We start from the raw sequence: 11,744 nt of genomic DNA on the forward strand, positions 1-11,744 counted from the left end.
AACTAAACAAACACCAAAAGAAAATAATATTTCTTCTTTGTTTTATACGCTAATGAAAATGACGCTCGATTTCGTGGTTTACAAGGTGATATTACCCCTTAATTTAAATGAAAATTGAATTAAATTGATTTCGATTATGCTTATTGAATATGATGAAATGTGAATTGAATTAAAAGTGTATTAATTAAATTCTTGATAGGATTTTTTTGAATTATAATTTCATAAATTTATTAATCCATTTTGTTGTGTTGTGAAAATTACAGTGATTTTAATATTAAAATGAATTTAATTAATTTTATTGTATTTTGTTTTATGTTAATAAAATGATGAATAAATTTATTTAAAATATTATTATTTTGTTTGAAATTTTTATTTTTGTCGTTTAGCTTTGACGTTTGCTGTGCTTCAAGCTGTTGACAACTATGTGGATGATGTTTTTGCTCAGTTTGGAGCGTAATTTAATAAATTTTGTTGTGTATTTTCGTGGTTTTAAATTTAATAATTTTACATGAAATGTAAATTAAAGGCTTGCGTTGTTGCAGAGTTTATTTAATTATTAAAATTTAAAAAGTTAACGAAATTTTACATGATTTGTTGAAGTTTAATAATATTTTGGAAATAAAATTTATTTTCAATAATTTTATGTTGTGTTAAATTTTTAAATAAAGATGATTGAAATGAAATTTATTTGTTTTCATTGTTGATTTTAATAAAAATGATGATTTTTTATTAGGTTTTTTATTGAAATGTTAGGTTTTGATGAATGATTTTATTGAGTTTTGATTGAAATATTTGATGAATTAATGATATTTCATTTGAATGTTGATTGATGGTGATTATTTAAATAATCGCAGCTTGCTCTGATGTTTTATTCGAATGTTGATCGTTTTGTTTGTTGATTGGTGGTAATTATTTAAATAATTGCAGCTTGCTCTGTTGTTTTATTGGACGGTAGCATACAAATCTTTGCAATCGGCCGTTTTATTTGTCCGGATTTTGTTTTTACGGTGACAACGCGAACAAGTCGGTCCGATCCACAATGTGTGCCTTCAATTCGCGCAAGATTCCAATACGTTGATGGAAGACGCTCATCTTTGAGAAGAACCAAGTCTCCTATCTTTGGCATTTCCTTTACTTGAGTCCATTTTGGACGTTGTTGTAGCCTAGACAGGTACTCCGAGTTCCATTTTTGCCAGAATTCTTCAGTTATCTTTTGAATTCGTTTCCATCGGTCGAGATGTGTAACATCGCTTCTTATGTCCGCTTGTGGAATTGCGTGTAGCGATTCACCAACTAGGAAATGCGCAGGGGTGAGCGCATTTAAATCGTCGAGGCTATCAGAGAGCGGGCATAGGGGTCTCGAATTCAGACACGCTTCTATTTGAGCTAGAAGCGTCGCGAGCTCCTCGAAAGTTAGCCGCTCAGTTCCGACAACGCGTTTTAGATGGTATTTGACCGATTTCACTCCAGCTTCCCATAAGCCACCGAAGTGAGGGGAAGCAGGAGGAATAAAATGCCAATTAGTACCATGATTTGCAAGGGTTTCGGCGATTTGTTCCCAATCATGTTTCGCTTCCTTAAGCATCTTAGCAAGTTCATTGTTGGCACCGACAAAATTTGTTCCGCAATCGCTATAAATATGCGAGCAATTTCCTCTTCTGGCAATAAAACGCCGGAAGGCTGCCAAAAACGCTTGGGTGGTTAAGTCTGACACCACTTCCAAATGGATGGCTTTGGTTGCCAAGCAAATGAAAATGGCGAAATAACCTTTGAGTATCTTAGCACCGCGAGCCTTCCAAGATTTTATTTCAATAGGCCCCGCATAGTCGACACCAGTGTTGCTGAATGGTCGGGACATACGAACTCGGGCTGAAGGTAAATTTCCCATTAGTTGTTGCATTTCGGCTGCCTTTTGTCTGTAGCAGGAGATGCACCTATGCAGTTGGTGTTTCACGCTTCGTCTTATTTGGCCGATCCAATATTTTTGTCGAATAAAGCTTATCATTTGCTGCATACCGCCATGAAAAGTATTTTTGTGAGCATCTCGAACCACCAACCTTGTTAAATGGTGGTTGTTTTGTAGAAGTATTGGATGCTGTGCATTGTAAGGTAGAAGAGAGTTTTCTAAACGCCCTCCTACTCGGAGAATCCCATCAATATCGATGAATGGATTCAAAGCACGTAAGTGTTTAGGAATTTGTTTTTGCTTGATTTGTTCGATTTCATTCTCGAACATTTCTTTTTGTGCCGCTTTAATAATTAATAAGTGAGTCAAATCTAATTCCCATGCTTGTAATGGGCCGGTGATAATGCCGTATAACTTAGGTCGACATTTTATGATAAATCGAACCGAAGTAGCAATGACTCGTACGACCTTGAGAAGACTCGAAGAATTGAGGATAGCCTGGAGCACGTTATCGCTATCTATTAAGTGAGTGGCAAGGACCTTGATGGATCGACGTTCTTCTTCAGGATCAACCTCGGCAGGCTGAGTTGGAGACTCGAAATTCCATTGAGAACGCAGAAATTCAGGACCAAACCACCAATTGTCCAACCCTTGAATTTCCGATGGAAATACACCTCTGGACGCCACATCGGCTGGGTTATGATGCGTTGCAACATGTCCCCAGCAATCGATACCAGTAAGCCGCTGAATTTCCGATACACGGTTGGAAACGTAAGTGGTCCACTTCGCAGGAATAGCTCGTATCCAGGCCAGAGCAATAGTGGAATCTGTCCACGCGTACATCTTTATATCGGGCATGTCTAAAACCTCCTTGGTGTACTGCAACAATTGTGCTACTAAAACTGCGCCACAAAGTTCAAGGCGAGGAAGAGTTATAGTTCGTTGGCTGGGTGCTACTTTTGTTTTTGCCAAAAGCAGATTGGTATGGATTTTACCTTCGCTATCCAAGACACGAACATAAACAGCTGCTCCGTACGCCTTCATCGACGCATCACAAAAGCCATGAAGCTCGATAGCTTTGTTTGTTGGACTCATGTGTATCCATCTTGGAATTCGTAGCTTTTCTATGAGAGGAAGTTCTCGTTGAAAAGCTTCCCACTCATTTTTCAATGTTGATGGAACAGGTTCATCCCAGTCACAACCAAGCTCCCAGAGTCTCTGCATCATAATTTTTGCCGTGATAATACATGGTGAAATCCATCCAAGTGGGTCGAATAACTTGGCGATGGTTGACAAAATCGATCGTTTGGTGGTGACTTCTGCTGATGGTTGAAGATTCTGGTAAGAAAAGCAATCGTCCATGGGGAACCATTTGATGCCTAGGGTTTTCACGTGGTTGGACAAGTTAATCGGAAGCTCAAAATCTAGCTCTCGGTCATGGGCAGGAACGTCTTCGACGAGATCTCTCACATTGCTTGTCCATTTTCGCAAGTTGAACTCCGCTGTTGCCAAAAGTTGCCTTGCTTCATCGCGTTTTTTCCGCGCCTCTTCAATTGAATCTGCACCACTAATCAGATCATCAACATACATGTCCTCACGGACAACCTTCGCCCCCTCCGGGAAGTTGTGTTGCTCGTCATCAGCTACCTTCTTTAAAATCTTGATGGCAAGATATGGTGCACTCGCGGTGCCAAAAGTGACGGTATTCATTTTGAATATTTTTAAAGGTGCTGTTTTGTGCTCTCTCCACATCACAAGCTGATAATATCGGTCTGGGAAACTAACCAAAATTTGCCGGTACATCTTCTCGATGTCGGCCGTAAAGGTGATTCGGTGAGTCCGCCATCTTAGAACGAGATCGATGATGCTCGTCTGCAATTTTGGACCCACAAGTAAACGGTCGTTGAGGGATTTCCCATCCGAAGCTCGTGAAGCTGCGTCAAACACTACCCTCAGCTTGGTTGTGGAGCTAGCATCCTTAAAAACTGCATGATGTGGAAGAAAATAGTGGTACGGTGTTGCCAAAACCGCATCGTTTTCTGCTATCTCTTCCATATGATTGAGGTCGACATATTCTTTCATGCATTTCTTGTAGTCGGCGACTAGTTTCGGGTCTGCAGTAAGTTTCTTCTCCAGAGCTAAGGATCGCCGAAAAGCGTTTTGTCGGCTAAAACCCATTACTGGATGACCTCCATCTTTGAACGGCAGTTCTACCTGGAAACGTCCATCTGGGAGACGTATGGTGTGTTCGGCAAAATGTTCTTCACAAGCAATATTCTCCAGAGTTTCATATTTTGAAAACGGCATTTCTTCCATTATAAAAAACTTTTCCACTTGCATGCATAGCTCGTGAGTTTGAACGAAGCTTCGAACTTGCCGTGGATTTTCCACTGGAACTTTCCCTAATACGATCCACCCGAAATGCGTATTTTGCGTTATGGGTCCGTTACCGTCCAGAGGTCTTTGAATTTCCGGAAGGAATATTTGGGCACATACATCGCTTCCTAAGAGTAAGTCGATGGGAGCGGGCTCAAAGAAATAGGGATCGGCTAATGAGAGCTCCTTTAGGTGGTTCCATTTGCCGGGTATCACTCGTTGGGTCGGGAGATGGCCAGTCAGCGACTTGAATATATATGCCTGTATGGCGATTTCGAATGTCGAATGGCGGGATGCAAGATTCAAATCGACGGAAAATTGCGTTTTGCCACTGCTGACCAACCCTAACCCAGACACCTCGACAAAGGTACGCCGCTTTTCCAGCTTCAGCAGTTGTGCAGCGGATTCCGTGATGAATGAAGTTTCTGAGCCGGTGTCAATCAGAGCACGTAAGAGGCGAGTTCTGCCGCCTGCATCTCGGGCCTTCACAACTGCTGTCGCCCAAAGCACCTGGTGAGTTTGCACTTGACCATGCGACGTGTGGTAATTAAAAGTTGTTGATTGGAGTTCTTCCGTTGGCTGGAACTCAGGTGAGTATGTGTTGACAGAAGCCTGGAATGTGTTGGAACCGGTAGCTCTTGGCTGAGAAGCTGTTCCAGCTGTCGCAGCTACTGTCGCAGCAGCTCCTGATGTGCCAGCCTTATTATGTTGTTGGTGTTGGTAATGTTGTCGTTGTAGTTGTTGTGGTTGTTGTTGTTGTTGCGTGTGTTGTTGTTGTTGCATGTGTTGTTGTTGTTGCGTTTGTTGTTGTTGTTGCGTGTGTTGTTGTTGTTGTAACGAGTTGTAATGCAGAAGTGAGTGGTGTCTTTGTTGGCAGAAATGACAGCAGCTGAAACTATAGCAGTCCTTGATCATATGTCCATATGAAAGGCAGTTTTCACAAACCTTTAGTCTATGAATGACATCTCTTCGTCCTGAGTAGTCCGTGTTCAGGAACTGCTGGCACCGCCACAACGAATGCTGACCCTGATTGCACAGTTTGCATACAAGACGTTCCGCAGGTGATGTCTTCGGTGCTAATTTGGATGACTGCTTGGCCGTTTGCTTGACATGAAAAGCTTTCGTTTTGGGAGGTTGGAAACGTTTGGTGTTGGTGGTAGACTCGTCCTTGCTTCGACTCGTTCCGGATTCATGTTGGACCATGACCTCAAGTGTGCGGAATCTAATCTCCAAAAAGTCGGTAAATTCTTGAAATGTTGGTAGCTCTTTATTATTACCCAACTTCTCTTCCCACAGTTTTTGAGTAGAGCTTGGCAACTTTTGCAGAAGAAACCATATCAGCACGATGTCCCATGAAGACACTGGCACTTTCATGTTCTCAAGAGCATGGACACACTCTCTGGTGGTATATAAGAAGTCCCTTATACCCGAAGCAGTTTCCCGAGGCAAGGAGTGTTGACCAAAAAGTGCTTGCATCTGGATGTGCACCAGAATGCGTTTATGGTCATACCTCTCCTCCAGAAGCTTCCAAGCTTTATCATAGCTTGCAGCCTCCACCGACAGATTTTGCAAAAAACGATGAGCATCCCCAACCAAGCAAGATTGCAAAAAATGTAGCTTGTCAATATCATCTATCGTATGGTTATTGTGGACAAGGGACTGAAAACGGTCGTGAAAAGCTCGCCAAGCTACATACGACCCATCAAATTTAGACAAATCTATTCTTGGTAAGCGAATAGCTGTATGTGATGATGAAGCCCCTGAAAAGTTTGTCGGAGCCATCGTTTTTGCCTCATTTGAAGCTACCGACTTCGCCTTTTCCAATGCCTCAACCATTTCTGCCTCATACTCTAAATAAATTTCATAGATTTGGTCGTACACCACTAGCAACTCTTCTTTTTTCAAACTTTCCTCCAACTTGCCCCCACCGATGATTGCTTCGTGGTAGACTTTGGACGTAGCCATATCAGCCTCGAGCTTAGCAAGGCGAACTGAGGAGTATGCTGCAGTCTTGCGCTCTTTAGGGGCTTTTTTGAAATTCAAAAGATCCTTACTTATCTTGGTGAGAATTCCTTTCTGTAACTCCCCATATTTATAACCACTTGCTTCAGTCATATTAAATATATTTTTATTACAGAAACAATAAAAAAAAACGATGAATAGACAAGTTTACAACACAAACAACGACTTACTGCTTGCCTGCTGCTGCTACTGCTTGCCTGCTGCTACTGCTGCTACTGCTGCTGCTTGCCTGCTGCTACTGCTGCTGCTGGTGCTGCTGCTACTAGGACTCCGCTGACGTTTGTAGTAGAACCGACGAGGTATTCACGAAATTTAATTTTAATCGCGTTTATTTAAGTTTAATTGTAGTTTTGAATTAAATTTAATTATATTTTGATAAAATGTTTGAAAGAATATTTATAAAGCACTACCGATAGGGTCTATATAAAAAAGTTTTTTTTTTTTTTTTTTTAACAACACACTATACACGTAAAATTGTTTATTTAAAATGTTAATTTAAATTATTTAATTGTTTTAAGTTCTTTTTAAGGCTCGAAGGACCAATGTTTTTTATCACTCTTGAATAATTGCTTAAATTTTATATTAAAAAAAGTTTGATTAAATAATCCGAAATAAAACGCAACCACTTAGTTTGAAAGTATAAATCGTTATAATATTTTATTTTTGTCATAAGACCTATGGTACAGCCGATTCGTACAGTCAAATCATCAATTTATTAGCTTTAAAAAAAGTAGCTCAATTGTGAAATGTAATTTATAAGCATTGCCCAATGTATAATTTAGTACTATTATTTGCTACTTTTGTACTTTCGTACACAATTCTTATACAAACCTTCACAAAAAGTACGAAAAAAATCCCTTTCATGGCAGCATATCTTCAGCAATCTGAATTCAGAATATTTCTGAATTCAGATTCGAGTTCAGCACATCAAAAACTTTTGTAAAAGTATTGTTTAGTTTATTCATCATCATCATCCAAAAAGTTTAATTTTGTTGTGCAGTGTTATTTAAAGAAAAAAATTATATGGGAGTGAATGAGAAGATTAAATCGCTTACAGGCCGCCTCCACAGGACATAGTTTTTGTCATGTTGACGTGTCTTAACAAGAAATGTCTTGTGGAGGCTCTCCATTATGAAATTTTGTGTAGTGCAGCATTGTAGTGCGGATTTTACATATTTTAAAAAGGCAGAAGAAAATTGCAACCAATGTTACGTCGGCACCACAAAACAACTTCTTCGTCAACGAATCTCCAACCACAAATCAGACATCAACCAAAAAAGCACCGGCAAGACAGCACTAGCGTGTCACAGTGTCGAATGCGGACATAAACCAGATTTTGACGGGGTTGAAATCTTGGAAACGGAAAGATATACTTCGAAGCGGTACACTTTGGAAACGCTCCATATAATTAACAACAAAAACAACATGAACCGCAAGCAAGATACCCAAAACATTTCATCCGTTTACTGCTCACTTGTGAAAGAGAAAAAGCCGGACTAAGCTTCATTTCGAAGTGTAAATTAAATAAAACAAATAAATCTTTTAAAAAAGTAATTTTATTAAAATCAACTTAAATAATATCAAATAATATTATAAAATTTAAATATGTTTACAGTTTAACCTATTCAACTAAATGTATGTTATTTTTGCTATGTTTACCTAACTTCAAATAATTGTTAAAAATTGTAAGTTCAATCACTTTGTTTCACCATATTTGTTCCAATGTTTATAATTGTTCAATTTATATATTTTGTAAATAAAAGATCCCCTGAAGAGGATGGCAATCACCATCGAAACGTCGGGAAACTAATGAAATTGTTGTTTCATTAAAACACCATTACGACCAAAACAGCCGATGAGAAAACAATTGGAATTTTCTATAATCAGGTAAGAGCTCAAACCAATAAGTCGATTTGGCTCAAACTTTTTGTTTATTTTTGATTCCAAGGAGGGGAAATTGAAATTTTTTAACGGTAGAGATACTGCGAATAAAGATTCTAACCTACATCTGATAACTTTGTTTCATGACAAATACATTTGACGAGGATGGAAGTTATCGTTTGCGCCAAGAAATTCTGAATAAGAAGTTTTATTCACCAAAACTTATCATTATTATTTTCTACGGGCCTTACCAATAATCAAATTTAAGGTTGACTTAAATATTGAACTGAATTATAAATATTTCACCCTACCAATAAACAATTTAATACTCAGGTACAAGGCTAACGCTCGGCTAAATTTAATAGTTGAGTTTCATAACCATACAATTTAACCGAGCATTAGCTTTTAACCTGAGTTGTTTTTATACACTAGCCCAAAAAGTTAAAGGAACAAAACAAAATTCGTGATAGCTCCAAAACAAGTACCTATTCGATTTGATTTCTATTATTTTTCCAAATTTTCTTTCTGTTTTATATTTAAAATATATAAATGCTTTTGTATAAAAAAATTCGTTGAAATTGAATTGGTAGTTTTAGTTTGGCACGGTTCTACGCTAGGTTACCTAATAATAATTTTTAAAAATTTCCATGATTGCCCAAAAACTGTGATATAATTTTTTTAAACAAAATCACTGGTACCGTTTTCGAGAAAATTAAACATTTGCGAAAGTGGTATATAACAAGTATTGTTATTTTTGGTAAAAAAAAAATACTTCTAAAAACCCTTCTGGAGAGTCTCCAAAAAATGCTTCATACCAAGTTCATGTTAATGGGTAGATCCGTTTAGCTGTAGACAGACAGACAGACAAACGGAAATTCCGTGACCCACTTTTTGCATTTTCTATTATAAGCCATGTTCCTTTGGGAGGTGGCAAACTACTACTAGCGATTTTCAATGGGACGCACTTTCAACGAATTCAATACAAATCGTATCCACTCGGGAAGAAGAGCATGAGGAGATGATAGTAGTAGATTAACCAAAAAATCTACTGTTAGTAGACTACCACCTCCAATGGAACAGGGCTATAGTAATCCCATGCCTGATTGTTATCTCAACTTTTTTTTTTGTACAAATGCATAGCTTGACTATATAATATATAGTCAAGCTACATATTATGTAGTAGGTATCATGACAAAATAAAAAGCTTATTAAAAGCTACATTCTTCTAGTTTTAGGATATTAGAACCAAATATTTGATTTCAAATGGTGAAATAGAAAAATCATTGGAACTATCCAAAAAAGATTTTTTTTTTTCAAAATTTAACATTTTATAAAAACTTTAAATTTTCATTTACAGCTGCAAATGCGAACAAAGCCGTATATCCAAAGTTTTTGTTCGCATACATAAATCAGTTTAAGCAAATAAACGAGGTAGTTTCGTATTGTATTAAAATACTTTAAAATAATATGTAATATGGCCATATTGTATTAAGTTGATCCTAACCTAATCTTTCATTATGCGGTTTAAGAAAATAGTAAGCATATGCCACAGTGGACAACAGTCAAATAATGTGAACTACAACTTTGGCCTGGATGTTATTACAAAAAGCACCCTAATCAAAATGAAATTAACACTTGAACTCTATAACTGAAGAAAATCTTCTTTTTAACAAAAACAAAAAACAAAATCCTTTCAAATAAACATAAGAATCAAACATTCAAAAATAAATATTCAACTCAAAAATTACAAAAATTAAAAATAAATTCAATTTGAATATTTCAGAAACAAAAATAAACAAACACACTACTAACACAAAACAAAACTAATACAAATACACCAAATATAAATAATATTGTAGTTGTGGTTACTTAGTAACCAAAAGTCCTTTTCACACGCCACAATCCTAAAACGATTGTGGCGCCACTCCTGTAACGATTGTGGCGCCACCACTCAAACAAAGCGGATGTTTTTTCCGGTGTCACTTCTATATATAATTATTCAATGCTAATGCTTAGGGCAAGAGTACGATAACTAAGCATTTTTCACTATGGGAGGGGGGTCTATCTCCCCCCTTTTAGGAGCGATGGGCAATTTTCTAAAATATGACAAAAAATTAAAAAAAAATTATTAAAAAATAACGGCAACACTTACAGTTATGAATGATACCTTTTTCAAAAGCCAAAACTCTACACTTAATTCTAATCTTTAAATTAATCTTCAATCAATGGTTTTCGAAATAATCGATTTCAAAGTCAAAATTTGTGAAAAAAAGTTTGAAAAAACACATTGTATGTACAAAGTTTCTTTTGGATTCGAAGAAACTTTTAAATTTTGAAAGAAAACCAATTCTTAAAAATTAATAAAGACGCGGTATAAGTATGAAGTTCAAAGCGTATCAAAGTGAGATGGGTAAGGGGTCGCATGCTGCCCCCCTGCAACCCCCTACTTGGGCACACTATAGGATTTGGGTTTGGTCAAGGTTGGGATTAACATTTAACATTGGAATCAAAGTGGACTACAAGCGCTACAAGAAGGAAGCAAAGAAGAAATGCGCCCAGCATAAAGCAGAGAGTACGGAAAGCATGTATCGCGAGCTTGGGGAAATATCTGATCCAGCTGCTGATGCAAACCAGGCTCTCCAGGAACTGCGACATGCCAAGATGCCAAGATCTTCAAAATTGCCGCTCAAAGGAGAAGGAATGCTCAGGAAATACGTTCACCAAAGTTCATTAACGATGCTCAAGGCCTACTACTTGTGAATGACGACAAAATTCTCCACAGGTGGCGACAGTATTGTGATGAACTCCTAAATGAGCAATTTCCCAGGATATACTTTCCAACAGCCGAACCTAATTTAGACGAAGTACCCGACCTTACAGTCGAAGAAGTTAGCGTGGCGGTGAAAAACTCCAAGAAAGGAAAAGCTATTGGTCCAGACGAATACCCTCTGAGTTCTGGAAGAAGATGGGAGACATTGGGTGTAAATGGCTTACGATTCTCATCTCCAAACTCATTAGCGGTGACCAAATGCCAAATCAATGGAGAGAAAGTTTCCTTCTCCCAATCTACAAAGGGAAGGGGGACACACGAAACTGTGATAACTACCGATCGATTAAGCTGATGTCACACAACATGAAGATCGTTGAGCGGATCTTGGACGGCCGACTGCGAAAAATAATACGGCTGTCTGATGGCCAGTGCGGGTTTGTCTCGGGTAAATCAACCACAGATGCCATACAGAGTTTAAGACGCGGTATAAGTATGAAGTTCAAAGCGTATCAAAGTGAGATGGGTAAGGGGTCGCATGCTGCCCCCTGCAACCCCCTACTTGGACACACTATAGGATTTGGGGTTTGGTCAAGGTTGGGTATGTACAAAGTTTCTTTTGAATTCGAAAAAACTTTTAAATTCTGAAGAAAATTTGCCTACACCCAAACTCGCACCCACCCCAAATCCTATAATAGTGAGCCCAAGCAAGGGGGTTGCAAGGGGGTTGCAAGGGGACATACTGCTTGCAAGCATTATATTTATGTAAACACGAAAAAAACTAAAAAAATA

At 38.1% G+C, this 11,744-nt stretch overlaps 1 protein-coding gene across 1 annotated transcript; it reads right to left on the reverse strand.

The window, feature by feature from the left end:
- Positions 1 to 913: 913 nt before the first annotated feature.
- On the reverse strand, positions 914 to 6,397 carry LOC129908026 (uncharacterized). Its single transcript, XM_055984407.1, has 2 exons — positions 5,228 to 6,397; positions 914 to 4,981 (listed from the first exon to the last, which is right to left on the reverse strand). The coding sequence occupies exons 1-2, from the start codon at positions 6,395 to 6,397 to the stop codon at positions 914 to 916; spliced, it is 5,238 nt and encodes a 1,745-aa protein (XP_055840382.1).
- Between the last annotated feature and the right edge of the window lie 5,347 nt (positions 6,398 to 11,744).

This window comes from Episyrphus balteatus, chromosome 1 (assembly GCF_945859705.1).
Source record: "Episyrphus balteatus chromosome 1, idEpiBalt1.1, whole genome shotgun sequence".
Lineage (NCBI taxonomy): Eukaryota > Metazoa > Arthropoda > Insecta > Diptera > Syrphidae > Episyrphus > Episyrphus balteatus.

Excerpts from the sequence above, each read along its gene's own strand:
- LOC129908026 (XM_055984407.1), bottom strand. The coding sequence starts at position 6,397 with ATGACTGAAGCAAGTGGTTATAAATATGGGGAGTTACAGAAAGGAATT. Across the intron at positions 4,982-5,227 it reads ATGTCATTCATAGACTAAAG|GCTGGCACATCAGGAGCTGC; the intron begins GTTTGTGAAAAC and ends CAACATAATAAG.